The sequence below is a fragment of the Chaetomium globosum genome, genomic scaffold, assembly GCF_000143365.1.
Source record: "Chaetomium globosum CBS 148.51 scaffold_1 genomic scaffold, whole genome shotgun sequence".
Lineage (NCBI taxonomy): Eukaryota > Fungi > Ascomycota > Sordariomycetes > Sordariales > Chaetomiaceae > Chaetomium > Chaetomium globosum.
In genome coordinates, this window is record NT_165976.1 from 6,308,684 (window position 1) to 6,336,345 (window position 27,662).

The window sequence follows — 27,662 nt, forward strand, 5'->3', positions numbered from 1 at the left end:
AACCATGAAATAGCAATAAATCTGCCATCAGCATCAGGCCAGCCGGTGGTGTGGATGATGGACCTTGTAGGGTCAATGGGAAGTTCTCGGTGGCCAAACGCATCGTTCTCATACGAGAAGTTCGCCACTAGACACCCGCAACGAAGGTTCGGGCTCTCGAATTGCATCCTCAACGCCTAGCCTGATACCGTGGAGTTGAAACAAAAGCGCACGGGGCTCATGTTTTGTAAACATCTAATGGCCACCCTCACTTGAATATTACACGCCTGCCCCGGGGGCAAAGACTTCAATCTCCTCCCCTTCATCCACAACGTCACTCCCATTCCACTTATCACCGATGTCAGAATCCTCCAGATCCTCCACCACCACATCCTCCCCATCATCCCCTTTCCCTCCCTTCTCATCCCCATAACTCTCCGACAGCATCGTCCCCCTCACATAATCATCCTGCCCCACGCCCTTTCCACCCCCCCTCAACCACACCTTCCTTACCCGATACGCAAACACAAAGTCATCCCCCCCCTCAAACTCCATACTCTCCCCCCTCTCCCACTTAACCCCCCCAGCCGGCCCCGACGCCACCAGCACCGACGCCCCCATCGCATCCACCCCCACCTCCGTCTGCGCCGCCAGCCCCCTCGTCCACACCCTCTTCACCTGCGCCCCGGACACCGTCTTCACCCCCACCACCACGTACACCGCCCGCCTCCCCAACCCAAGCCTCCCCCCACCACGGCTACCACCATCACCACCACCACCACCCCCCACAAGCCGCCTCCTCACCTCGGGATCCTGCACCGCCGCCGCCAGGAACTCCTCGCTGGGGAACCACTCTTCGGTGCGCACGCTCGCAAAGCGGAAGACGTCCTGGCGGGAGTGGGAGGTCTCGAAGTCGAGGCGTATGCCCAGGCATTTGGATGAAGCGGCTCCAGACGCCGAGGGTGTGGGAAGAGGGATTGGGCCGCGGGTCCATTCGACGTTTGTGTTTGGTGGTGGAGGTTCGGGTGAGGTTTGGGTTTGTAGGGGTGGGTAGTTGGGGAAGGGTGTCGTTTCGGTTGGGGGGGTTGAGGATGTTGAGGTTGAGGTTGAGGTTGAGGTTGGGGTGAGGCCGGCGAGGGTGGGTGCGGATGCGGCGAGGAGGGGCGGCACGGCCCGAGAGGGGAGATGATTATGTTGCCGAGTGCGAGGGGGCCCGAGGGGGGGTAGTCCCAGGAGGGGGCGAGGAAGTATTGCTTTTTTGGGGCGGCCATGGGGGGTGGTTGGTGGTGCGTGGCGTTGGTTTCGGACAGTGGTTGATGATCGGAGCGCAGGCCGGGCGGATGAAGGTGCCTTGATCTACCGAATGGAGTCCCAGCCTTAAGGTAAATAACGCCTTTGAGCAGATGTGGGCTTTTTGACGCTGGCGAATGGCAGCAAAGGTTCTTGCATGTCGGCGACAAGAGGATGTCCCTGGTTGTTTCAGGGGTGGGCCACCGCAGCCAATGAACCACAGCGCTGGTTGCCTCCCTTAATCACGTTGCACAAAGGCAGCCTGTGGCCTTGGGAGCCGCTAAAACGAGGCCTGGGTACATACGGGTCAGCTTGGGAGTCCCCAACTAATTGCAACGATGAGGCAGCTGGTGTCTCACGACAGCCAACTCACGATATGTCCCCACGAAGTTGTTTTATTTGATCTACCCACAAGCGTTCTTGTCCTCATATTTTCCATATCGTAGTTCCCACACGATGGGCACCCTCGGAGGGTGCGCCATAATTGTTGGTGACCTTTCGTTTGCTGGGCCTGGCGCCCCCTGGCCCCAGGAATGGGCCGGCTGAAGGGGGCTGTGTTCAAATTGGTGCTATGGATGCGTGGAGCGTGCCGTGGGGATCGGGGATGTAACAAGAAGAAATATTCACTTCATGTGACTGAGTATTTAAGCTCAAGACACAGATATTGTACCCAGAGATAAGACTGCACACAAACCCACCCCCAGTCGGTACCCACGCCATAGAAACCTTCTGCCTTCGTCCCAAAAGATTTACCCCGCTGCTGGTCTGTACTCCCATCGTAAAACCCGTCCTTCTGTGGTTAACGGAAGCCTCCGAAAACACGACCCATGAAGTCCAGAAATTCGATATGGTAAGGCCTCGTGTGCCATCAGCTAGGTGCCTCCCCGGGACTTGGAGCAGTGCCTGCCTCCCTTGTTGGGACCTGTGCGGGTACAGTATCACAGCCGGTAGGGACGGAATGGACTAATTGCCTCCGGTGCTCGTATTCTTGGCTCTCGAGGCTTGGGGTCCGACGAAGAAAGGTAAGGGCAAAAAGGCTGGTGTGAATGGCGACCCCGATACCCAACTTTGCGCCGACCGACAGCGAGGCAGCGGTACTCACCTTCCAAATTGCCACGGCTTGAATTGGGAGGAAGCCGAGAACGCCTTTCCAAGTTATGATTGCGATTGCCTTGGCCAGATTCCCCCAGCTCGAATCTTGTACTTTCTTGAACATGGTGTACGGTAGACCTAATATCATGAGGGGAACGGCCATTGCGCCGATGGCCACGCTGATCTTGTCGGCGTCGGAGAGGGAACTGGTAAAAAGCTTCCACAGCGCGACGCCCATGGTGGAACAGAGGACTGCTCTAGTCGCGTCGAACAAGAGGGGGTGCGCTGGAAGGCGGACGCGGTGATTGGAGGTCATATGACACCAAGCAATCGAGTTCATATGGTCTGGCATGACGCTGTGAGACGACGCCAGGGTGAAAATGGTTGGAAGACGAAGGATAACCAGACCCAGACCAATTCTGGTGTCGACTGGGAGTGTGCTCGTCGCGAGGGCCCAAAGGCCCACAGCGGCGCCGGCAAAAAGGGCAGCCTTGATAACTCGCTGACTCGGGTGTGGCCGGCGTAGCCTGTTGGAGATGATGCTCCCGGGCTCTAGTAGTTGCGTAATCACTGCTAGGCTGGGAATAACGCCGATCCTGGTCTCATCGGTGGCGGGCAGGGTAGCAGCAAGCCAAACGGCTACACCCAGGAGGCCAAGGAGGAGGAGAGGAAAGAGATTATAATCAAATGCAAGGTGGCGGAGAACCTGTGCCCAGCGCCTCATACGGGCGGCTAGTATGTCCCAGCGCATGCGGCGGATGGTCTTGGGCGTCTGGTGTATAGCGACAACCAGCGGGTGGCGGAAGCGGATGAAGTAGGTGGCTGCAGTAACTCCGAGCGAAATGGCCACCCACATGGCCACGGTTAGCTTTTGATCGAACTCGACCACGTTCATGCCGAAGAGCCCCGATACAAAGGTCAGCGGGATGAAAAAGAAGGCGAGGTTGGTGAGCCTCGTCACCACCTCGGCTTGCTCGATGGCCCGCTCGCTTTCGAGGATGCTCATGGAGGACATGAGCACTTGGTACGTTCCTTCAAGCCGCCGCATCGTGGCTTCCAGCTCCTTCTCGGCCCGCTCTAGCATTCTAATGTGCGCGGGTTTGCGTGATTTGGGAAGTAATGGAGCGCTAAGTTCGGGAACACGTGCGAGGAAGTATGCAATTGTTTGTGATTGATGGAAGAGATGGTTCCGCCATCCTGGTGGGAAGTCTCTCCAGCTCTGAGGGCTTTTCAAGTCCCTTCCCATAGAGAGCTCAATTTCATCCAAAGCTCTGCTGATGCTTACGAGAAGCTTGCGCTGATCCTCGATAACAATGGTTAGAATGGTGTCAAGAATGACCTCCACAGTTGTTTTGCTATCGTCCGCCGAACGCGCAGCGTTCAGTTTGCTTATGAACTTGTCGAGGCAACTCCTGTCGTATTGGAACGCATACTTTGGCGGGCTTTGTTTGCTTTCGACCTCACCGCCGGCCACGAGGTTGTAGTGAACTTCAGTAATGCAGTATTGTCTGGGCCGATCAAAGATGAGAACACCTGAGTCTGGTTACCTAGTGTGCTTGTGTGGCTTACAAGGATACCTAGGTAGGTAGTAGGGTCTCACCTATCATTCTATCATCGAACTTGTCATGATAGAAGGATATGCACTCGTGCGCGGCATGCATCAACATGCTTTGGATATAAATCTTGGTCCTCAATCCCGGTGGGACCGCGGTTGACCGTTCTCCCCCATCTGAAGGATAATGTTGTCCCTCGATATCATTTTCGGGAGATATCTCGCTGACGCCAGCTGATGTTGTCCGAAACTCTCCCTCCTCGATGCTCTGGTAAAACGGTACGTCGATGTCGAACTCGGCAATGGGGTTGTACAACCGGTACGGCTCCGTTACATGCTCATAGCGGTCGTGGTCCAGACGTGAGACGGCCGGGTCAACGTCGTCGACATTGAAGGGGTTCTTGGAGGTCCGCAACCTCTTCTCGCGCGCCCATACCTCCTTGACCTGAGCCGCGCGGCGGGACCATTTGGCTAGAAACACATGATCCTCGTCTAGGGCGCTGTCAATTTGCCCTAGGTTGTCACACAAATGTGCTTTAACGAAAGCATCGGGCAGGCTAGGAATCAGCCGCCGTAACGATGTTATGGTCTGCTCAGAGAGGCCTTCGACGAGATATATTTCGTCAGCGCTGGACTTGGCCTCGCCCGTCGCATTTGGTGATGTTGAGATTCCCTCGTCGATTGCTTGGAGTGACCCATCCGCTAGAATCTTGTAGATTCTAATTTGGGAGTCGGGGGTGTTTTGGCTGTCATCCATCCTGAGCGAGAAATCGCCTGGTTTGCTATCATCACTAGTCAAATCTGTGAGGAGATCAAGGACGGAACTGAAAGCTCGCTACCACCTTGCACCACATGCAGGAGCAGCTACATATATGTACATCCGTACCTCTAAGCTCCCACTCAGCCGCACCGCCCCCCGCTCCCCAGACCCAGAGTCCATCCTCCTTCTCTATCCCCGCCTTTTAACTATCAGTTCGCCGATTAATTCCCAATCGAGAAAAGCCACGCCTGATGCAGTGCAGCCCTTTTTCCTCCTCGCACTCGCCAACACCACATCACAATTCCAGGCTCCCAGGAGCCTCGCGAGCGGCGAAACTCACCTAGGGACCTCAAGTATTCTATCAATTGTGCAACCCCCCCAGTACTTCTCTCAGCATCCTTCCTCGCTCTTGATATGTGCCCCCACCCAAAACCCTGACTGGATTCACCAGATCATACAATCCGTTTCGCTGTTCGGAGAGGCTGCGGAAAATGGCCCTGATGCCGTCATAGTTCTTGAGCCAAATAGCGCATTCCTGCTCCCGCATATTGTCACGGATGATGGTAATCATGAGGGCGGCAATGGCCACTGCGACGGACGTCGCGGTCGCGGACCCGGACATGCGCCTCGTCCCGCCCAGTTGTGTTGTCGGCGAGGGGCTGGGCCACGCCGCCTCGACATGCTCCCCGAGAACGCAAAAGTTGTCGGTCGTGGGCAGCTCGGTAGGATTGAACAGCGACGCATTGCCCAGCCCATCGGCCGAGTGAACGCAGATAACACCAGGCTGAGTTGCTGGGTAACTTCGCCCCGTGTTGGCACCATTATCAGCAGCCGCAGCGAAGATGATTTTCTTGTGATGCACAGCCTTCTCAATCTCATCCTGGATCCTAGGGACGGAACGGGGAAGCCCGAATGGTATCGAAATCATGTCTACATCCCACTCTTCGTTGGCAACTCGGATCGCCTAGCGGACGCGCATGGCGCGGCAGTGTCAGCTACTAGTGGAGCAGAACAAGTCTCGAAGAGCAATGCGTACCTCAGCAACTGACTCGACTGATTCAAGCGTCTGGCTGTTCCCTTCCGATATTTTGGCAACATAGACATCGACGTTCTGCGTCAGTGTCAAGATGGTGCTCACAATATGCGTCCCATGCCCGTTACTGTCAACGGTGGGAGCACTGCCAACCCAACTACGGGCATTTTCGGGTTGAAAACGGTCCTCGTCATAAAAGTCAGGGTGATCAAGATCGATTCCCGTACCTAACACCGCCACTTTAAGGCGTGTGCTAGTCTCCGAGATGTTCGTGTTCACGATGGACAGGAACCGTTCAATCCAGTCATCCGTCCGTTGACAACTAGGATGGCTTGTAAGTCTCTAAGCTATGTATTACAATGTTCAGAGTGAGACTCCTGGGCCCCTGCCGCAGAGGAACTCATTGGCAGCACTTCAATGAACTTACTCGATAGGAGCAGGATTGGCCGGACCCGTGTCGATAGGGAAAAGTGGGAATTGGGGAGGCGGCACTCCTTGCCAGCGCCTTCGCAGGCCATGCCGGACTGGAACGGTCATCGTTACTTGGATTGGGCTGACAAACAAGGCTTTTACCGTTTGTGATGGGACCAGGAACAGGGTGTGGTATTACTCGTAGAAGTAAAGTACCTCATCAGGATGACTGTACAGGACGAGGTTTGGGAGATGGACAAAAGGTGTTATTATTTAGAAGGTACCCTCTGGGGGTTTGGATTTATTTATACCTGACGACGTTCTCCCATTTGTTTATTGCCTTCCCCTGAGACACGACTGGGCGCAGGAGATTGGAGTTGAAACCAACAGCTGCATGCAGGATTCTTTGGGCGCTAATAAAGTGCTTGAAGAGAAGACCAAATTGAGACTGATCTGACAGCCTTGGTTAGCGCAGTATTTAGGTACCTAGTTTAAAATAGGTACCTAAGTTAGTTGGAAACGTGAATTTCTAGCTGCTGACATGTCAATGATTATCTCCTTCGCCTGCTCCTCTGTTTTACTTCTTTTTTTCTTTTTCTACGTATTTTGTTTTCGATAGCCACTTTGAAGTACCTATCTCTCCAGACCTTGCGGACTGTTTTTAGCGGGACACGGGAAACGCCCAACATGGAGCCCAGGTGGCAACCAGTGCTGAACTCGGTAACTCTTCAGCTTTCAGAGCCCGTGATTCGTCATCCCCGCTGTTCTTGCATGCAGCTGGCCATTAGTGAGAAGGGTCCTTCATCCGAACCGGAAGGTCACTGGCCCCTGAATTACCCCTCCTGGCCATCTCAACTCTCACACGCCGCCAACAGCCGAGTTTTGAGTAAGCCTGCTGGAGTGCCTACAGCATCACGTTGAAACGAGACTCCGCAAAAAATATCCAAGTCATTCAACAACAGCACGATGCACGAGCAGCTAAAGGAAGGATTTTGGAGCATAAATAACATTTACAACCGCTCTCACCTTTACGAACCGCTCTCACGAACCGCTCCGAATTTTGCACAATCTCCATCCAGCCCTGAGAGTTCGACCTATCTACAGCTTCTTGGTAACTCACCCGAAGCCCACCATGTCACCCCCAGAGCTAGAGGCTTCGTCGCCCATCACCAAGGCCGACGTGGTCTTCACCGAAGCCACCCCCGAACAGCGCATCCTCTGTTGGGAGCTCAACGGCGCCTCGTGGGCCCCGCCCATGACCATCGCACAATACGTCGGGCGCGAGACGGCCCTCTCCGAAACGGCCCTCTCCACCAACGGCGGCACCAAATACTTCGTGCTGCACCCCCAGAACGACGCCACCACCATCGTCTCCGCCTGCGAAGTCACCGCCAAACGCGCCCTCGTCACTGACAACAACACCAACACAGCCCGCGAGGTCGCCGCGTACTCCATCGCCAGCGTGTTCACCAACCCGCGCTTCCGCGAGCACGGCATGGCCAGCCACATGCTGCGCCAAGTGCAGGAGGTCGTCGACCGGACCAGCGAGTGTGGCGCGCTGTACAGCGACATCGGCCGCGTCTACTACACACGCCTCGGGTGGAAGGACTTTCGCAGCCCGCAGGTGCTGCTAACCGTTTCTGAGGATTTATCTGTTTTCTTTTCTCCTGGGGTGGTGCTCTTGACTGCGGATGGGGTCGCGACGTTGTGCGAGCAGGATGTGGAGGCCATTAAACGCCGGTTCCAGCGGCTGGCGGCGTCGGGGGATGGGAAGACGCATGTTGCGTTTTTACCGACGGCAGAACAGATGGCCTGGCATTTTACGCGGGATGGGTATGTGTGCAAGACGCTGTTGGGGAGGGAGGTGGTGCATCGTGGGGCGAAGACGGAGGATGGAGCGAGCTGGATCTACTGGGACCATGACCTGCGCGAGAAGAAGTTGAAGGTGCTCAGGGTTGTTACGCGGGAGGAGGATGGGGGGGAGAAGCAACGGGGGGATGTGAAGAAGCTGTTGATGGCGGCGCTGGCGGAGGCTAGGGAGTGGGGGTTGCCGAAGGTGTTGGTTTGGAACCCTACCACTAAGGTGGCGGAGGTGACGACTGGAATTTGGAAGGATTTGGGCCCCAAGGTGCAAGTCACTTTTGAGGAACGGGAGGACGGTTCGATTCCCAGCTTGAGGTGGAAGGGCGACAAAGGGTTGGAGGAGGTTGTGTGGGAGAGCAACGAATATTATGCTTGGTGCTAGTGGGGGTCACCTCCATGGCGACAAGACAGGCGCAAAATCCCAAGTATACGTTACGCATCAACTTATTTTTTTGCGGTTGTGACGACTTGTTGAAGCGCATTTTCGGGTATGCCAGGTGCCGCCTGACGGGGTTGAAGTTGTTTAGTCACTGCCCCGGCAAATTGCTGCCCAGCGATAGGGAAAGGCTTCAGCCGTTGGCAGAAATCAGGGCTGCCTCACAATCAACGTCTTGTCGCTGACCAGTCGGGATGGGACCTTCAGAGATGCAATGGGCAAGTGTCATCTCATAACTAACGGCGCTAAACAAGCTCAACGCCAGGATGAAACTATCGTCACCCAGCCCCAACCACAATATCAAATGAGGCGGGAACGGGCAAGCACCCTCAAGCCACCGAGGCGGAATCTGCACCCTTTTTCTCGTCTCTTGTCACCGAAAGCGCGCACCCGCCTTTGGATTGTTCAGACCCTCCCCCCGCAGGATCCACGCGGGATGCAGTGTAACGGAAATGCTTAATTTCCATTCAGCTTGGCCAGATTTGGCTTAAAGAAGCCCAGGGGCCCCGGTCACGGTGCCCTGTAATGCCCCCTGATTGGAACGCCGTGCTCCCCCAAACCGCGCCAGATAATGCACAGAATGCCGCTATCAGGGCCAGAAGGGAAACACGGTGAGAACGTTCCCGGCGTCGGCGTGATGCTTCGCCACAATCCAACCCCATGGGGAGCCTCGTGGACTGCAAGCTCTCGGACGTGGAATCGGAGAGAGCCGGAAATCCCACTGACCCCTCCCCCACGCGGAAAGTTCGGAAGCTCTATCATGCTGCGTCGTCTGCGGCTGAAGCACACCGCGTTTCTGAAGAGACAGAGGAACGGGTGGTGCCCTGAAGCCACATCGTGGCCGAGTTGCTGGATGGCTGGGCCCAGACCTTGTCCCTCACCTTGGACTCTTCTGTCCTCAACTCCTCAATAACAGCGTTGCATCCCGGCCTTCGTGGAACCCAGGTTCACGATACCATCGTTTTTAGTCTCGCAAACACTTTCTTAGTACCATCCATCCAACGACGCTCGCCTTAAACACTCCTTTTTGCGGCCGTCTTTCCCCCTTTCACCGAGCCACACTTGGCCTGATATGCCTCCACTTGGTCCCCTCTGGCCAAGCATTCCACGACCTAGGGATTACTGCGCCATACTTGATGGATCCCAAGACCTCCGCCCCTAGAGAGCCCCGAGACATCGACGAGACACCGCCGCCGGCCGCCGGTCTGCTGATCATCCCCTCGGCGTTCGACGCAGTGGCCGAGCATACCTCGACCGGGCTTTCCAACCAGCTCCAGGTCCGGCCCCTCCTCTGGGAAACCCAGGCCGTGCGGCGCTTCTCGTCACCATCCGTCAACACCAACCAGCAGCGGCTCACCAAACACATCGACAGCGCGAGAACTGCCTATGCCAGAGCCTTTGTGGCTATCCAAAAGTCCATCAAGGACGTCGATGCTACCGCGATCCTAACCCACACCTCCGAGACGGACGTGGCTCAAGCGGCACTCGAGCTCTTCAAGTCACCATCAAGCGAGGATAACGGACGCGTCTCACGGTTTATCGACGTCCTGCACCACTACCATGGCGTCTTTGACGTCCTCTCGCAAGCGGGCGACTTTGCTTACCTGGCGGTGGTCTGGGGCGGGATGAAGATGCTACTGATGGTAAGTTGTGATTCAGAGGCTGGATACCTTGGAGGCCCATCAGCCATAGACTGACACAGACCAGATGGCCAAGAACAAAAAGGACCTCCTCATCAAAGTCACCGACATGCTCGTCGAGATCGGCCTGACCCTCTCGCGTATCGAAGTCTACGCCAGCCTCTTCCCGACCGCCCGCATGGTCGAGCTCATCTCGATGCTCTACGCCGCCGTCGCCGACTTTCTCGAAGAAATCATCCTCCACTTCAACCGCAAATCTCCGCTCCGCAAGCTCGTCTCCTCCTTCGTGCGCCCCTTCGACGAAAAGTTCGGCCGCGCCATGGACCGCATCCACCGCCTCGAGACCTGCATCGAAAAAGACGCCGGCCTCCTGCACGCCCTCCAAAGCGCCAGCATAGCCCAGCACCAACTCGACGCCTACCTGCACGGCACGCACGTCAAGACCACCCTCAACGCCACCGCGCCCCCCCACCCCCTCGCCATCTCCCCGGGAACCACTACCCCCCACTCCCCCCCTCCCCGACATCTTCACCGCCATCAAAGCGACCCTCTTCCGCAACTTCCTCTCCCAAGCCTCCTACCACGACTCCCTCGCGGCCACCTACAGCGTAACCGCCCGCGCCTGGAAGGAATGGTTCACGGTCGAACAACAGCACCTGCCCAGCTCCGCCTCCCTCACCACCGGCACGCGGCTCAGCCAAGGCCTGTGCGACGCGCCCGACCACCAGCACGCGCTGCAGTGGGTGGCGCAGCAGCGCACGCTGACGCCCGGCGTGCCGAGCGTGTATCTGATCTGGGCGCAGGGCATGACGGTGCATGCGGCGGTGGCGGCGCTGGTGCTGCAGGTGTTGCAGCAGCGGCCGGGGGCGGTGGCCGAGCTGGGGATGTTGGATGTGGGGGTGTTGGAGCGCGCGGGGACGAGTGTGTGGCGGTTGTGGGAGGTTTTTACGTACCTGATGAGGATGTTGGGGGGGTGTTTGGTGTATATTTCGATTGGGTCCGCGGGGGAGGATGAGTTTGCGATTGTGGAGAGGTTTGTGAGGACGGTGAGGGCGTGGGATGGCCCGCCGATTTGGGTGACCATGATTCATCCGTATAATGAGGGGTTTGTGGGGATTGAGGAGGCGACGGATTTGGATGGGTTGTATGATGTGCACCCGTCGCTGACGATTACGGATGCGCTGCACCATGTGTTGATGTTGGAGTTGGATATTCACCAGGTGTCGGATACGATCCAGACGGTGCTGTGGGAGGCGGCGTGGAGGGAGACGAGGTATGCGTCCGTGGGGATCAGCTTCAAGAGCGTGGTGAGGGTGGTACTGGATGTGGCGGAGGAGCTATCTTGGACTGAAGTGGATGGGGTGCCTCTGTTGACGGAGCACGGCAGGGAGCTGTGGATGGGCGGTGTCCAGAGATGGATCGACCACCCGGTTGCGTCCAACTGCACGCGGGAACTAGTTCAGCGCCACCTCGACATCGTCCCGCTGGCCCTGCCCGACGACATCCGCGCTGCGATCAGCCGCCACTTGAAATGCCTTGTGATACGAATCGACGAGAGCAAAGCCGCCTCCTTCGCATCGAGATCTATGACACAGAAACAGCGTGACCGAGTGTGGGATGAGATAAAGGCAGCTGTCATCCCGGGATCTGAGGCCATGTTCTGTACGACTATTCGGGAGTTGCTCTTGGACACGTTGGAGAACTTTGCCGAGGTCCCCTGCCAGAACCTGAGACAGGCGGGCTCCGTTCTGGTCAAGCTATTGAATGATCGTTTTGGGGTGGGCGGTATTTGGAGCAAATCCATGTCGAACGACGAGCAGGTGATGGTCAAGGGAATCAAGGAAGCCGTCATGACGGGGTTTACACACACCATTGTAGCGTTATCCGAGCCAGAGGTGGTGGAGGAGGTAGGACCGGAAATTACCCACGGGGGCCCAGATGGGTTGGACCCAGATGGGTTGGACCCAAAAGGCGCTATAGGTTACTTGGGTAACCCAAATGGACCCGTGGGTCGTTGTGGGTTTACTCACTTGGGTCATGGACTTTCGGGTTTTAGCGGGTAGGGACAAGGGCTCATTATATTAAGTACTTTAGGATACAGTTGCTACTAGTAAGTATGATCAAGGGGAGGTCTATTAAAGTAATAACTAGCGCTTCTATAAGTACCTAGAAGACCTTTATTCCCCGGTTCTGGATAAGGGGGCCGGGTTGGAGGGCACAACAATAGGAGTCTTATCCCACCACTGTCGGAACGTAACCGAAAAGCAAAGAGAATATAAATGAGCAAGAATGAAGAGTAGTAGAGGGAGAAAAGAGTAGTGTTGATGAATATACCTAGCTAAGGCTACTCCTGCATTGGTAAGGCTATCACACTCGATTCTACAAGTAATAGAGCTCGGCGACTGTTATGAACTCATTACACCATACGGACAATGCAAAGGGAGGGATGGATACCAGGGTAAATAAAAAAGAAGGTAGGTAAATGAGTAAAGAAATAGGCACTTAAGGTACCCAGTCAAGACGTAGCTATCTCTTTCCGTTCCCAATCACGTCTCTACGACATTGGAGGAGAACACCTCCCACTCCCGGAAGCCATGCTGCACATCGTTAATAAGCTCACCCCAGTGTGAAACCTGCTTCGTAATAGCCCCCATCAGCTGCGCCAAATCGCTTGCTTGGTCCGTTGTCCTCCTGAATCCATGCAAATTGACGGGGCCCCGCCGAATGTCAAGAGGGCCTGGGACGTTTATATCGTCAGGATACAGGAGGACCCCCAGGTCTGTGCTATACTTGTTTAGCATCCTCGCCATCTCCCGAAGCGAATTCGCCGCCTTTTGCAGGACCGAAAACACATGGTCCTTGCACGTGTTACACCCCATCCACTCCGGGGACTTGCTCCCGTGCTCCAGCTCCACCCGCACCATCGACGCCATGTTCAGCACTGCCGAGATCTCGTCCCCCAGCTCGTCCATATCAACCACCACTCTTGATTTTAGCTTATGAAGACTTTGCCTCAGCCGTGTCGCGGCCACCCGGTGCCGCCGCACCTCAGCCGGCCCGGGCCCGTTGGCCGCCCACGCGTCGAGGTCCGCACCGATACGGGCTACCACGGAGACCGAACCCCCCATCCCGCCCGCCACGCCCGGCCCCTTCTCCTCCCAATCGCCAAGTTGCTGCATGAGCTGCGCCAGTTCAAGGGCCTGGCCCTGTACTAGAAGCGGGGCGTCGCTGTAACGAACCTACTTCGGGACCCTGTCCTGTTAGGGTTCAGCTTCGGTTGAAGGTAATCTCTCAAGGGTGCTTAGGTCCGGTGCAGCCAAAAGGTGCACAACAAAGACTTGTCTCAACAGTAGGCTTCCGAGCTTGTAGCGAACTGTAGCTGTGATTGCTAACTGGAGAACTCCCGGAGCTCTCCAGAACGAGTGACTATATACTCTCTCGGTCCTGAGGTACCTCTGTACCTATCGTCCTTGGGAACGTTGGGAACGATGGGAACGATGGGAACGACGGCTCGTTCCTATCGTTCCTGTCGTTCTTGTACACGAAGGGAACGTTTACATATTCCTTTCGTTCCCTTCGTTCCTCCTCTTATTGGTCCAAAACCCTGCTTCAATGATTGAGTGGCTGGGGGACGCTTCCGGCGCGCCCCCATCGGGACCCTGCATGCGACCATAATCGTGACAGTCCCCCGCGAAGCGGCGCATCTTCCCCGGCAGGGCGTGCAAGGCCCGCGTCGTCTCGTGCATGTGATAGCCCGTGACAAGGTCCCACGTTACCGGGGATTTGAGAATTCCGAACGAACCGTCAGCGGGCTTATCCCAGGGCAAGACTGGGACCCAGGATTGCATGGTGCGCCAGACCGCGGGGATGCAGGCCGCGTCCTCGGCCATGTTGGAGGTGGCTGGGAGGATGACGGTGAGCGGGAGCTTTCCCGAGTCCGCCCTGTAGTAGTGTGCGCACTCATAGTGCTTTACGATGGTGGGCAAGTAACGAGTGATGGCATCTTGGTTGCCGTTGCTTCGCTGTTGATGGGTGTTTTATTAACTGGTTGATTTCGGACCCTGGTTAGTTCGTCTAGGTACTGCTCAATTTGGTGCTCAAGGTCGGGCGAGTGGAACGGGTCGCATGGCCCTTCCGTGATGCGTGCGATGGCATGAACCAGGAGCTGAGAATAAGATGAATTGATACTAGGCTCGGACACGTTTACAAATGTAAACGCTGCGGCTGAGCTGTAGGGTTGCGGGGTTTGGTAAAGGCGATACTGTCAGCCCGGAACTCCTTCAAAAGTTGTTGTTGGGACTGGAGCACTCGATTCCTCGGTGATGGATTCAGTCGAGTCGAGAGTCTGAATTGGATGTGGTATTAATACACGGCATGGAGTCACCACAGAATCACTTATATTCACCGTCGACATGGCTTGGTTTAGGAACACATAACCAGTGTCGACAAACTCTGATAGTTCTAGTATGGCCTGTGAACAATACGAGTAAGCTGTCTTACTCCACTATCTGCAACCAACAAAGATATTAATCATCCCAAGGCACTGAGCACCGAGGAACTAGCCAATGAGAAGTCAAGAACACTGGGATAGGCACATAAACCTGAACAGACAATCTACTACCAGCGCCGAGTTCTCTCTAGCCTACTCTTACACACTGCATAGGTACCTTAATTACATTCGCCTCCCAATCGTGTGTATGAGCAAACTCTCATAACATTTGGGATACACGCAGTTTAGATAGGGGGCCTCGCGCATGAAACTGATAGGCCTGTGAACCTAGAAAATGCAAGCAAAATACATCTCCCCCGGCAGACGCACCATTTGACGTGCTGAATTTCAACATTTAATATGTTCCGTTGATACAGGAAGATCGGCTCCGGCGCCTGAGTCAACCCAAGGGTCAGAATTATATCATCCCCTGCGTACGCAGCGCAAGCGGTCTAGAACAAAGAGCGAGTGTTCTTGCACAAGGAAAGAAGCAGTGAGATTGCATGAGGATGAAGGATTGGCGGCGATGATTAAGCACCCAACCGACTATCAACTGCCGGGCGGCTGGAACGGTGCCGCCATGAATCCCTTGGCCACCCAACGGTCAGTGGAGATATTCGTAGAACTAGAATTCATGAAGTTTTGGGTGTCCCTGACGACGATAAACATAAGGACTTGAATATCTATTTCTAGTCAATTCTCCCTTGTAGCTTCCTCGCCGTTAGGTATATTCATGCCCCTGATCCTCGACGCTCCAGCCACATTGACTAATGCAACTGTAAGTTCGGCCCAAGTTGACTGGTTGGCTCTCGAATGATCGGCTGGGCAGCAAGATTGGCGGTGCATTCTTGGCGATGCCAGATTTGGCAGAGCCCTGCTGAAGAGAAATTGAGGATTGTCTCTGTCGCCACTTGCCCAGGCCAGGGGGCTGACTGAGCTTACTGTGGTGTATTACCAGTCGATTACATATCAGAAGCAGAGAGGACTTCGCGCGCGCGACCCAGAAAACAAAAGACAATTCTCCAGGGCAACAACTCGCAGATCAAGAAAAAAGGTTATACCTACTTTGGACCCGCCTGTTCGGTACGAGAGTACTCTGTTTTACCTGTACGGTTCTTGCAGGGGGCTGCCGCATTCGAAACCCTACTTGGCCAATTCCAGTAAAACCACGCGCCCGGCAACAGAATGGCCGGCGTACCAACCGGCCGAGGTTGCGATGCATGCCGCAAGCAGAAGAAAAAGGTACCAAACAGCCCCCGGGCCGCAGCCACCGTCTCCTCATCGGGCTGGTAGTGCCGCGCGGGATGAGAAACGTCAGTGAATGTGATGAATCCCGCTGACCTGGAACCAGTGTGATCTTGCCAAACCGGCCTGCTCAAGGTGCACGCGGCTGCGCATTCCCTGCGTCGGCTGCGGAGAGAAGCGATACAAGTTCAAGCATGCACATGCAGCGGCACCACCATCAGCGGTTACACCAACAGCAGCCGTCCCGGCGCCGACGCCCCCAAAACCGGCTTCCGGTTCAGGCGGTCCCAACCCACCCGCAGCCGCCTCTTCGGCCAATGCGGAGCCGCCCAGGAGGGGTCTCATCACCCTTCGAAGGCCCCCGAGCAACGGTCTCACACGCGGAACAGCAGCGTACATTGCCGTGCTGGGTGTGTCGGACCTGCGATACGACCTTGCCGGGTGTGGCGGTTTTCTCAAGGATCTTCCTCGGCGACTTGGCCGCAACAAGGCTCTGGACGCCTCCATCGGCGCGCTCACCGCGCTATTCCCCAGCCTGTACCGGGCAGAGACGTCGAGGGGCATGCTGTCGGCCTACGTCTATGCGCTGGAGTGCCTGAGGTATACCCTGGCCGACCGTGCCACCGCGCAGACGCCCGAGACGCTCTGTGCTATTTACATCATCACCATCTGCCAGGCAAGTAGAGTCCCCCTCAACTCCATGAACTGTTTCTGAGAATGCTTGCGCATGGCTGGTCGAGCGTCGTCGTTTCTGCGTTATCCGAGTCTCATCTAACTGAACTCCCCTCTGTCCAGGGCTGGATAGGGGGCACCGATGACCCCCCGGTGGCCCATTCCGAGGCGGTCATGCATATCCTCAACTGCATAGCCGTAAACGGTTGGCGCGGGCGCTTTGAGAACCAACTGTTCCTCACGCTTGCCGTTTCCGTGGTAAGCAGACACACACGCTCCCCCATCTCCCACCTGCTTCCCCCCTTCCACCCCCAAGCTCTGTGCCTAGGGAGTAGAACAACACCACCCAACACTAACCCCCCAAGCCCAACCCCAGATCCCGAAAGCATCTACAACCCCAACATCCAACTCGGCCCCTGGTTCCGGCGCGTCATGGACAACTTCACCCCGCACGGCACCACGTCCTCCAAGAACGGCGGCCCCGGCCCAGCCACCAGCATCACGACGCTGGTCCGCCTCGTCGAGTTCGTGCGCGACCCCCACGGCGACGGCGGCGACATCGCCGATATCGTGCTCGGGTACGATGTCATGCTGCGCGAGACGGCGCAGGCGCGCGCCAATCTGGAGGGGATGTTTGGGGTGATGTCCGCGTCGCGGTCGGGGACGGGGACTGGGACCGGGACCGGGTCCGACGCCTCGAGTGAGGGGCTGTCGGTGCCGTCGAGCCCGGGAAGTGGTGGTGGTGGTGGACCAGACAGGGAGCGGATCCAGCTGCTCTGCCAGGCGCAGTACGCGGTGCTGCTGGCGGCGACGATGCTGGTGAACAGTTTGCTGGGGGCGATGCTGGCGGACAGTGGGGAGCTGGTGGGCCAGGTGGCGGCGTATCCGGACGAGCTGGTGGCGCTGAACGCGCAGACGGCCAAGTACCGGCCGGTGGGGGCCGGGTTCATGCCGACCTGTTTGCTGATGGCGTCCGCGGCGACGACGGACCCCGCGCAGTTGGGCAAGCTGAATGCGGCGTTGGCCGAGTTTGGGCCGTATCCCGGGCATGGGAAGTGGGAGTACTGGGCGGCGGAGATGAGGGGGTTGTTCCAGGGGCTGCGGTATAAGATGTCGTTGATATATCGCGAGACAGTGTTACCGTAGGAGAATCAAAGGGTATCGGAGCAAGTTGACGGTTTGGTCTACAATTCCGCTGAAAGTTTGGCAGATGTTTTCCGGTCTTCCTATCAGTGTAGGATCCATGTAGGCAGCGGGTGATATGCATACATATCTGGAAGTAAAGTGGTTATAAAACATAATTGTTATTCATACTCCGCTATGCCCTAGGGCGTGCCGGACCCTCAGCTATTTAGTGTACAGGACAACCGTGCCTTCCCGGGCCGGGTGAAAAACCCATACCAACAATCAAGGAACGATGCGTTCTGGTGAGTCTGCGTATACAAAGAGAGGAGGCCTCCTGGCCTCCGAACGGGGGCGCTTCAGGCCGCCGCTTCCAGCTCGAGCCTCCTGGCTAAGCTGTACATCGGCGGCTTCCCCGAGTCCATCGGCCAGTCGAGGATCCTCCTCGCGAGCCGTGCAGTCGTGGGATTGATGCCGTGTAGAACAGAGCAAAAGTCCCGTGGTGTCACCGCCCAAAATATATTTGAGTTCTGTGTTTTTAATCATCGGTCAGATCCACCTCTATACGACCATTGCCGAGCCGGCGCGTCTTATAATGAGTGCGTAGCTCGTCGCTGGTCGCAGCCGGTGCTCGACGCTTGATTCGGTCGTCATTCTCGGTCTTTATTATGCTCGCAGTATCGTCGGAAGCTTTGCGCTTCACTGTACCAAGAGAGCGCTACTATCAATCGTCAGCTTGTTCTTGACATCCAACACACGCATTGAAGCGCGGCGGGTCGTGTTCACCTCAGCCCCCCTCGTATCCCCAACCCCGCCCTCCGGCGAAGGATCAGGGATAATCCCTTCCTTGATGAGATCCTCTGTGCGGGTGATAGTCTTCGTTAGCTGGGTTGAACAGGTGAAATAACGAGATGTATATCTCTAAGGGTTACTTACCCCTCGATCGATAGCGAAATTCAAAAACAGCGAAGGGCCGTCTATTAGCAGCGGTAAAATGGTGATTGTAGGTGTGAAACTTCCGGCGGGCGGGGTCGTCTGGTAAAGGAGTATAACTACAATATAACGATGAGCCTGGCACCCGGCTGCCCGCATGACTGCGTGGGGAGGACGTACGCTGTCTTGCAATCCACGGCGTTACCCTTTTTCACAGCTTTCTCAGCGGTGATGTGGGCTCCGGTATTACCATCGTTGCCGCTATGAGGGCGAATGTCGTGTTCGAAATGCTCGTCTGTCCCTGCTATATGAGAGAAAGTAACGTAGAGGATCCCACAGTTCTCCATGTCCTCGACGTCTTTTTCCCGTACCTGTCTTTTCTGGACTGCATCGGCCCGCCAATGTGTAAGCTACGCGCCTAGAGTCCCCAGGAGTGTCATTAATGGATGTATACCTGTCTTGAACTGGGAGAATGAGAACGAGCGTCGGTGGTACCCATCGGTTGGGTCACAAGAGTAACGAGTGGTTGTGACTAGTGCGCCTCGCTGCGGATCGTGTTGTGTCTCAAATTCCATCAAAATCTTTGTGCCGTCGATCCAGTACCTAGGAAGGATGGATTGGCCTGGTTTCTGAACAGAAGACGTCCCGAGATAGTGAAAGCTAAAAGGCGCGCCATGTTTTGCTTCGATATACTTGATGATATAAGGCGGCTCGGGCCCATGGTCGGGCAGGACATCGAATTCGGAGAGGCCCATGCCCTGCGCTTCGTCGTTGGGATCGTCGTACTCGGTCGCTGGCTCTCCGTCCACGTTGACCCAGACCTCGAGGCCGGGGATTGAGTCGAGGATGGCCATGGTGCCTGGGGTTGTTGATGAGAATATTCAGTGATGATGTGGGAAAGGCACGAGTCGGTGGTGGGGTATAAGTGCCGTTCAAAGCAGAGCTACTGTGCGAATAGCATGTACGAGTTAGGAGGGCTACTGACGAGGAAACAATGACAAAAAAGTGACAACAACAATAAAAATAACAACAGCTACGGATTTACCACCGCCATCGCCATCGCTCAATTCATCGAGAAAGTACAAAGTTGAACAATGCTAATAGAGCTTCGTCAATTTCCACGCCCAAGAACACATGAAGCGGGATCGGAATACAGAGCTGGGGCCTGGAGCGGACATGAATGGTACCTGCATGTAGGTAGGTATGTACCTACTGTCGATTCTGCCTAAACACAGGCCCGGGGTTTGTGGTTTGTCTAGGAGCGCCCGTAACACTCGTGAGCCTTGTAAGGTGCGGTGCATCATGGATAACCGAGGAGACCCTGAAGAGTGTATGTGGGAGTGGATAACACATGAAGGCAGTTTGGTAGCAGTTGATGAAGAGCATGCGGGCAAATATGATTTAGCTTCACGAGGAATAGAGCAGCTTCTGGGTATACAATTATCGCTACAACCAGGAAAAACGCACCCCATGACGGGTCATCGTCATGGGTGAGGTCTGGTCTACAACCTCTCATACGTCTCGCGTCCGTCTCCCGCCCGATGCACCTTGTACCGCTGTCTAAGCTCAACAGCGGGCATCGGCCCCGAGCCACGCTCCCCGGCCGTCCCACATGTGTTGTGTAAGTTATTCTCACTGGCAGAGTGCTATTTACCAACTCAAATCGTCAGTTGAGCTTTCAGTCAATCCCCTACATGTACACTGGGGATGGTGCGCACCTTCGTGTCGGGCTGCGGTGTCATGGCTGAGAGTAAAGCTGTCCGACTGTTCTCTACATGTAGTCTTCAGCGACTCCTCGGTTTCATCGTGAGCAACCTGTGTAGGCTGTGTCTAAAAGGTCGGTTGTTCTCTTGCACCTGCAACCTGATCCAGGGTGGCGGGAGATTCCAGAGAGACACGCTCTCGCGCAAGACCCTCTGTTTATGACTGTCAGTGTGCTGTTTTATGCCAACCGCAGGCAGCGGGTTGAATTGGTATCACGAGGAGGGGATTGTTAACACTGACTTCTCGTTCGATAGATGAACTCGAACACAGCAAAGGGGAGTTTTGCCGGGTCGCTGTGGTTCCACTCGCGGCATTTCTCAGGTGCTGGGGGATCTATCGGGTGGGAAGTTTCACTGGAAGTCGTCAGTTCAAAGCAGTTCAGTTTCTGGGCAACGGTCGGTAAGGCTCATCCTTGACATGCCGACCTTAATGCCTAAAGCGCCATCACTTACATTACCACGCAATCTAGCATTGACCCTTTCAGAGCTTGCTCTGAAAACTTGGGGTCCCTGATCTCCGGGGTTTCGTCGTAAGTTCGACATGAATGCTTCCACCCGCTCTCATTCATGTTATAGACATAAACAATCAACCTCCCATAGTCTGCCGCTAGCGAAGTTTGACGTCGAAGGTCTTCGTCCGAAATGTTTTCGTCCGCTAACCGAGTGTCAGTAAATACGAATGGGTTTTGAGCGACGGAATGACTTACTCAATTGAAGATCCTTGAACCGAAAGCTGTGCTCCCGATACCCATTAGTTGGGTTGCCAGAGATGAACCCAGAAACTCTCGACGTCCATTGACTAGCTGGGTATCCGGGATGATGTTGATCTTTACCAGCCTCTTTGCCATCAATGTAGAGCTTGTAGCCCAAGTGGTGGCCTCGCTCTGGAAAGTTGGGTTCTTTGACAATCACAACTTCGAATTTTTCACCTGGTGTTCCCTCGATATACCGAACCACATGGGGCAGCCGGCCTTTATGATCCGGAGGAAGGTCAAAGTCCTCTCGCTCCAATTTTGTCGAGGCGCCGCATTCGCGAATGGGGTGGTGGAATTCCGAAGCCGCCTTACCTTCAACCTCGACGGTGACAGAAAGGCCAGGAAAGGAGGTGATGATTGCCATGGCAAATATCTGCCGGAGTTGATCTTGTATGTGTTTGAGTAGAAAGGCCGGACCTAGGAGAACCAATGTCGGAGGTTGAGTTTTGGATTCTTAGTACCGGACAGTCATAAAAGCCAAGGCTGGTGATGAAAATAGGTAATTAGCGAGGACAAGTAGGCCGTAGTTGAGGAAAGACAGTCCCTGTATTAATTCATCGCTGTTCCGACGGAACAATGCTCTGATAAGCTCACCTGACAGTTACTGTGTTAAAAACATGTGGAATGACCGACAGGGGTGGTTGCTAGCCTGGGATGATACAACATCGTTGCCACAATCAGGATAGAGATATGTTCCCCAAGTTCTGCTGCCTCCTCTGTTGCTACATTGCCTTGTTTTTACTGATTGGAGACACACAAATATTTTTCATGCGCCAGGGTGATAGTATTAGTGACTGAACCATTGGTACCCAGGGACAGCGCTGCTCACGAGTCAATCAAGTCAATTTTCGCACCGAAACTTGACTTGCTTGAATATCACAACGGCATGATTGCTTGATTGGAAATACTTGCGACTTGCTTGACATACTTGAGATTTTGCGAGGCCTGCTAGCAACCCTACTGCTTATACATCTCTCCAAAAGCGAGCGATGCCTGTCAAGTCCCCCGCGCCAACGGCCGTTAAAGATCAGCGGCCTCGTCGGCAGACACCGCTAGCTTGAAGTAAACGCCGCCGAGGGTAACTGCGTCACGACGAACCCAGTTCTTCAAACATTGAACCATCTGGAGGGTCTTTAGGTCCATTGCGAGTCTCTGGCTAGTAAGAGTAAGCTTTGCCAGGCTGAAGGCTCTCTCGCAGTCCGCCGCCATCGCTGGAATTGAGAAGATATCCAGCGCCAGCGTACTAAGGGTTGGGAACTGTTGCCGACGACCCATCCACCAGGTAATAGGGTTGTCAACTTCGATAGGCAGCTCGAGACGTAGATATCGCTCTAGCTCTGTCGCATCCAACGCTCTATTTCGCAGGCGTATAAGATCGGCGCCAAGCCACTGGCCGTATTCGCCATCTTCCCGCTCGACCCGCCCCTTTTGTTGGCGGCTCGCCGGGCAAGGAGAAGACCCGCTCTCCGCCTGATCGCGATACCACGCCGTCCAATATCCCTCAAGACCATCCTTGGCATCTCGAAGCCACGCAAGCTGATCACCTGAATTCCAGCGAGTCTCAAGCCAGCGCAGACTGCGGCCTGGATGTAGAATGACCGCCGCTGCAAAGAGAGGAGATTCTCCAAGCTTTGTGTAGTACTGGTTGAGCTTTTGCCACGCGTTTGTGATGGACAGACGAAGGTAGCCTCGCGAATCGTCGGAGAGAGTGTTAAGACGCGCCGACACGCTTGGTGGCCGTTCGAAGAATTCTTCTTGAACGTGGGGAGGTAAGGCCCGGGTATTGAACGCGGGAGATCGTACCCGAGAGGACCGATTGTTTCGTGTATGCTCACTGCGTTGTACCGCATGAGGTGGGTGGCTCTGGCTCTGGGTAATAGCCTCGTCTGCTGGTTCATCGAAAAAGACCTTCCAGAACTCTAACTTATCCAAGAGAAACTCCATCCCAGGAAGGATTTCCCAGAGGTAGCCGAAGGAGCCTTTCTCGCCCCAGCCTTGGCATCTCATGGTCTGGAAGTAAAGGGGCTCAACTATCGCCTTCAGCTCAGTAAGTAGTCGCCAATCCTCGGCAGTGAGAAACTCTTCGACGGGTATCCCATGTCCCTCCCCTTCAGAAACCTGGAGCTGTACCAGAAAGGAATGGATGTGATTTTTCTTCTTGATAGCCCTGTCAATCATGAGGTACGTAGAGTTCCATCGCGTGTCGTTGCTAAGAGTGAGCTGTAACTCGGCTTTTGATTCTTCATGGAGCAGCCAGTCCTCTTGATCGTCGGTTTCCTGAGCCAGGGCCTTGAAGGACTCGCTGCGCTGGGGCGACGACCTAATGAACTTGACGATATTCCGGAGTTTGCCGACAGGGCCTCGCTGCCTCCATGAACGCAGGTCGGATAGAAGAGTATTAGAGCCGTCTTGCGGCTGAGACTCCTCCTCGAGAGTCTCGTGGTCCTCGCCGTAAAAAAAGCTCTGCCTACCAGATTGAGGATGTGGCCGTAGCAACGCATACGCCGCTCCATTATATCGGTCTTGGTGAAGGCGGGCTTGATCTGGCGAAAGAAGGCAGCAGTGCAGACATCGTTGCTTGAGGCGTTGTCGGAAACAAGAGTCCCGACACAGTCTTGGATCTCCCACTCTTTCATAATACCGAGCAATGTAGTCGCGAGGTTATTTCCAGTATGGGCGCCGCTCTGCCGTGTCAGCGCGAGGAGGCGTTGCTGCTGGATCCCTTTGCTGTCGAGGAAGTGGCAAGACACTGCCATGACCGCGTAGTTGTTGGATGACGTCCAGAGATCAAAGACAAGATGGATCCTTGATGCGGCAGTCTTTAACGATGCCTTGACTGAGGCTCTCTTCTGCTCATATATGGTCTCTAGCTGACGCCGTTGACTTGACCTAGACCAGGGGATCTGGGAGGCAAGAGAAGGATCGAAGCGATTGAAGACCTCGGTGATATATCTCTCGGTATAAATGCCAAAGGGCAAGTCAGCGTTCACAATATGGCCAACGAGGAGCTCCTGGAGCTCTCGGACCTGCGACACCTGCGCATACCGCGGCCTTTTTGATGGGTGGAATGAGACCTTTGACTCCGAGCTGTCGACCTGCTTGTTCGGGGGGACGATCTTGTGTTTTTCCTCGAGATGGCTACTCGCTGAACTTGTGGCTTCGACAGTGTAGATAGCATCAATGGATAACTTCTCGTCACAGCGCCGACAAACCCAGAGACGGCCAGCTAGATATACGTTACGTTAGCAATCTTCTGGCGAAGCGAAAGTTGGAGACATACGTTGCACGCGGCCCTGGTTGATCTCCCGAAGGAAGACGCCATGGTCCTTAATCCACGCCTTGGGCAACCGGGATCCCTTCTTCCAAAGGCGCTGGTCCTCAATAAAGCAACGGCCTCGCCATCTCGCGACCGGGAAGCCTTCGAAACGGTCAGAATCACTTGAGGACCCTGATTCCGACAGTTGCGCGATAATGGAGGCTGGAGGACGCCCACCAAAGAAAGTGAGGGCCATCGAGGTCTAGACAATTGAACTCAATGGATTGGAGCGTTTTCCGACTCTAGAACCGAGACTAAGAATTGGGTAGAAGCGTGATTATGATAAGAGGGTGGACTGTAATTAGTCGCGTCCAAGACGCGTCGCCAGTCGCTCTCAATCGGGGCCTAAATTGTCTGATTTTATTGGTCGACAGTCACGTGACTCTGGCACATGAACTTGTCAATCAAGTTCTATCTGGGAGGGAAAGCGCCATCAGATACAAGGCATTGGTCACCAGATATGAAGGCAGTCCGGGCGACGATCAAATACGCAATGGCAACAGGAAGGCTGGAGCAGAATGAGGAGGAGACTCAGGAGAGTCTAGACCAGTCACAGTAGAAGAAACCGACACTCAACACCACGAGCCTCAACCACGAGCCTTAACCAGCAGGTCCCGCTTTAGCTGCTGAAGATAGGACGCTGAACACTTGGAGAAAGTAGCCTCCAAGCTGATCTGCTAACAACAACCAAGGCAAGAGGTAAATGGTGCAGCGAGAAAGAGGGAAGAAGTAGGGGGCTTGTACGAGTTAAAGGCAAAACGATTTGATCCGGATGTAGTTAGCGTGCTAAGGCCCTATAGGCCCAGTGCCTCCGGGCGAAATAAATTCCATCCATCCATCCATCCACTTGTCAATCAAGCAAGCAGGGAGTCAAGTTCAGACAGGGTGCTCCAGACCAAGGCAAGAGGTAAATGGTGCAGCGAGAAAGAGGGAAGAAGTAGGGGGGCTTGTATTACGAAGTTAAAGGCCAAAACGATTTGGATCCGGATGTAGTTAAGCGGTGCTAAGGCCCCTATAGGCCCAAGTGCCTCCCGGGCGAAATAAATTCCATCCAATCCATCCGAAGTCAGGTTTCGACCCTTTCGAACTTGCTTGCTTGAGTCTTTCGAGCGGCCTGTAATTGCTTGGTTCATTGATTAACTTGGCTTGACATGATTGACTTGTGAGCAGCGCTGCCCAGGGATTCACCACTGCTTTTCGTTTATTTTCTGCTTATTGAACTTGAACATCATACTGTTGCCCGAAGACGCCATACGAAACTGCGTTGCCAGATAAACAACGTTTCAATGATCCTGTTAATCCTGATCCAAAATAGCGAAACTAAGAGCAACCAAATAATTTCCATCCCATCTCACATGCAGTTGCCTCCACCTTTCAAGCCAGGTAGAACTGGCTCATGTTGCCATCCAGGCGGAACTCCAATGGCTTCAGAGCCAGCGTCGTGACAAACTCCTTGTCAAAGTTCTCCATGCAATACGTAGCAATCATGTTGAGACCTGAAAGAGGCTCAGTCAGCGGCCCATCATCAACGGCATGTGCAGTCAATCCACGGCAGCAATAAGAGATAGGTACTCACCGGCTCCAGCACCCCCCGCAGTCCACAACTCCCCCTTGCCCTCCCCATCAAACGGCTTCTCCTCCACCACCCAGCGCTGATCCTGCCAGTCCACATCCGGGCACAGCTTCTTCGCAATCGCCAACCCCTCCCTATTCGTGGTCGCCTTCCGGCCATCCAACAAGCCGGTACTCGCCAACCAAACACTCCCCGTGCAGGTGGTCATCCACACGCGGGTCCTGAGCCAGGCCTCCTTCATGAAGCGGTCGGCCGCGGCCGGGCGGTGCGAGAAGAAGGTGCCGCCGACGATGACGATGTCGAGGTCGCGCGGGCAGTCGTCGTACGTCATGTTGGGCACGAACTTGAGCCCGGGCGTCATGTGCGCCGGCTCCAGCGTCGTGGCCAGGAAGAAGAACTCCATCTCGACGGCGTGCGGCGCGAAGGCGGCCCAGGCGGGCTCGAAGTGGTGGATCTGGCTCATGTATTCCTGGGAGAGGTTGCCGAAAATGTCGATGCCCATGATGTCGGAGAGCTGGACCATTTCGAGCATCACGGCGATGCGGAGCTTCTTGGGGGTGGTGGCGGCCATGGTGATGGTTTTGGGTTGTTAGGTTATTGGAGTTGCTTTGGTGTTAAGGTTTGATTGAGTGATGTTGTGATGAGATGAGTTCCTCTGAAGTGAGGAAGGAGAACTGGTTTATAAGCACCTACGGGCAACATCTGCTCCGATCTACGTCGCTACGAATATTGCTTCGTGTGTCCATTGTCTCTCAAAGTAACGCGCGTCTTCCGACAGCCACCGGAGTTGGGAAGACAATTAAAACACCGTCCGACATTAAGACGCCCAAGAACCACGGACAATGTCTTGTACCGATCCTCCGCGGCTGCGGTTGGCGTTAGCCTGAGCCGGTTCGATGCTAATTCCGAGGGCCCTCGGAGCTTAACTATATACCGGGGTTGGACCCCGGAGCGGAGCCTCCATCCTGTAATCCTGGAGGAGAGCTTGGCTTCCGACGCGGATCTTAAACAGCGAAGAACAACGCAACCGGATCGATCTACACAGACACATGCTTGTAACGCGCGGCAGAGACAAAACCGGAACCTCTCATTACGCAAAGCCAACCCTGAACATGACTCGCAATATGCCACGCCAAGGAACACCCACTGGGCAACCACTCGCCCACTACCGCCGCTCATCCGTCGCCACAAACTTGACACTCTTCCTCCGCTCCCTCTCGACCCCCAATCCCCCCCCGTCCCGGACTCGAGCTCAAAATGCCCGTCCCAACCCTCCGAACCACTCCCCAACCCCCCGCCACTCCCCAACGTCTCCCTCACCGTCTCCACCGCCCTACTCTGCGGGATATCATTCCCATCACTCCTCACAGGCACCACATGATGCCTCCCACCCATACCCACCACTTTCCCGCTCCCCCCCCTCCTCCATCCAACATCAAAACTTTTAACAGCGGGGAATCCTAACTCGTCCCTCCAGATCAAGGGCAACGACGGATGGTGAGCTTGCTGCCGGACGCCGGTCGACCTATCCAATTTGTCCACCCTCCCACCCACAGTGCCACCCCTCGTGACAAACCGTGTTGCTTGACTATGGTTAGTAGACCCTTGTGCCTGACATGGACGGAGGGGCCATGTCCCAGCTCCCGAACAGATCATCACAAACTTGTTCGGAACTCCCTTTTTACTATGGAATTGTGCGTCTGGACACCTTCCAGGCAATTTATCTCCGATGAGGACG

At 55.2% G+C, this 27,662-nt stretch overlaps 10 protein-coding genes across 10 annotated transcripts in view; 3 read left to right on the forward strand and 7 right to left on the reverse strand.

Annotated features, from left to right (window-relative positions):
- Positions 1 to 258: 258 nt before the first annotated feature.
- On the reverse strand, positions 259 to 6,243 carry CHGG_02036 (uncharacterized protein; the record flags this gene model as incomplete). The annotated part of the gene is made up of 7 exons (XM_001221256.1): positions 259 to 1,335; positions 2,372 to 3,849; positions 3,962 to 4,714; positions 4,800 to 4,872; positions 5,122 to 5,637; positions 5,710 to 6,028; positions 6,134 to 6,243. The coding sequence occupies 7 exons, from the start codon at positions 6,241 to 6,243 to the stop codon at positions 259 to 261; spliced, it is 4,326 nt and encodes a 1,441-aa protein (XP_001221257.1).
- Positions 6,244 to 7,249: 1,006 nt separating this feature from the next.
- On the forward strand, positions 7,250 to 8,362 carry CHGG_02037 (uncharacterized protein; the record flags this gene model as incomplete). The annotated part of the gene is made up of 1 exon (XM_001221257.1): positions 7,250 to 8,362. The coding sequence occupies one exon, from the start codon at positions 7,250 to 7,252 to the stop codon at positions 8,360 to 8,362; it is 1,113 nt and encodes a 370-aa protein (XP_001221258.1).
- Positions 8,363 to 8,996: 634 nt separating this feature from the next.
- On the forward strand, positions 8,997 to 12,119 carry CHGG_02038 (uncharacterized protein; the record flags this gene model as incomplete). Its single annotated transcript, XM_001221258.1, has 4 exons — positions 8,997 to 9,235; positions 9,405 to 10,059; positions 10,124 to 10,690; positions 10,797 to 12,119. 4 exons carry the CDS (start codon positions 8,997 to 8,999, stop codon positions 12,117 to 12,119), a joined length of 2,784 nt encoding a protein of 927 aa, XP_001221259.1.
- A 483-nt stretch (positions 12,120 to 12,602) lies between these two features.
- On the reverse strand, positions 12,603 to 13,946 carry CHGG_02039 (uncharacterized protein; the record flags this gene model as incomplete). Its single annotated transcript, XM_001221259.1, has 2 exons — positions 12,603 to 13,284; positions 13,615 to 13,946. The coding sequence occupies 2 exons, from the start codon at positions 13,944 to 13,946 to the stop codon at positions 12,603 to 12,605; spliced, it is 1,014 nt and encodes a 337-aa protein (XP_001221260.1).
- A 1,125-nt stretch (positions 13,947 to 15,071) lies between these two features.
- On the forward strand, positions 15,072 to 17,608 carry CHGG_02040 (uncharacterized protein; the record flags this gene model as incomplete). Its single annotated transcript, XM_001221260.1, has 4 exons — positions 15,072 to 15,148; positions 15,239 to 15,323; positions 15,897 to 16,475; positions 16,586 to 17,608. The coding sequence occupies 4 exons, from the start codon at positions 15,072 to 15,074 to the stop codon at positions 17,606 to 17,608; spliced, it is 1,764 nt and encodes a 587-aa protein (XP_001221261.1).
- A 675-nt stretch (positions 17,609 to 18,283) lies between these two features.
- On the reverse strand, positions 18,284 to 19,371 carry CHGG_02041 (uncharacterized protein; the record flags this gene model as incomplete). Its single annotated transcript, XM_001221261.1, has 5 exons — positions 18,284 to 18,444; positions 18,521 to 18,561; positions 18,698 to 18,821; positions 18,889 to 18,935; positions 19,211 to 19,371. 5 exons carry the CDS (start codon positions 19,369 to 19,371, stop codon positions 18,284 to 18,286), a joined length of 534 nt encoding a protein of 177 aa, XP_001221262.1.
- Positions 19,372 to 20,019: 648 nt separating this feature from the next.
- On the reverse strand, positions 20,020 to 21,399 carry CHGG_02042 (uncharacterized protein; the record flags this gene model as incomplete). Its single annotated transcript, XM_001221262.1, has 5 exons — positions 20,020 to 20,163; positions 20,236 to 20,273; positions 20,522 to 20,634; positions 20,734 to 20,935; positions 20,988 to 21,399. The coding sequence occupies 5 exons, from the start codon at positions 21,397 to 21,399 to the stop codon at positions 20,020 to 20,022; spliced, it is 909 nt and encodes a 302-aa protein (XP_001221263.1).
- Positions 21,400 to 22,055: 656 nt separating this feature from the next.
- CHGG_02043 (uncharacterized protein) lies at positions 22,056 to 24,547 on the reverse strand (the record flags this gene model as incomplete). The annotated part of the gene is made up of 3 exons (XM_001221263.1): positions 22,056 to 23,399; positions 23,507 to 24,261; positions 24,316 to 24,547. 3 exons carry the CDS (start codon positions 24,545 to 24,547, stop codon positions 22,056 to 22,058), a joined length of 2,331 nt encoding a protein of 776 aa, XP_001221264.1.
- A 1,178-nt stretch (positions 24,548 to 25,725) lies between these two features.
- On the reverse strand, positions 25,726 to 26,495 carry CHGG_02044 (uncharacterized protein; the record flags this gene model as incomplete). Its single annotated transcript, XM_001221264.1, has 2 exons — positions 25,726 to 25,847; positions 25,928 to 26,495. 2 exons carry the CDS (start codon positions 26,493 to 26,495, stop codon positions 25,726 to 25,728), a joined length of 690 nt encoding a protein of 229 aa, XP_001221265.1.
- Positions 26,496 to 27,449: 954 nt separating this feature from the next.
- Positions 27,450 to 27,662, reverse strand: part of CHGG_02045 (uncharacterized protein) — a gene marked incomplete at both ends in the record, with an annotated part of 4,208 nt that continues 3,995 nt past the window's right edge. The window contains one exon of the mRNA XM_001221265.1: positions 27,450 to 27,488. Within this exon, the coding sequence (XP_001221266.1) occupies positions 27,450 to 27,488 (39 nt within the window). The remainder of the gene's footprint in view (positions 27,489 to 27,662) is intronic.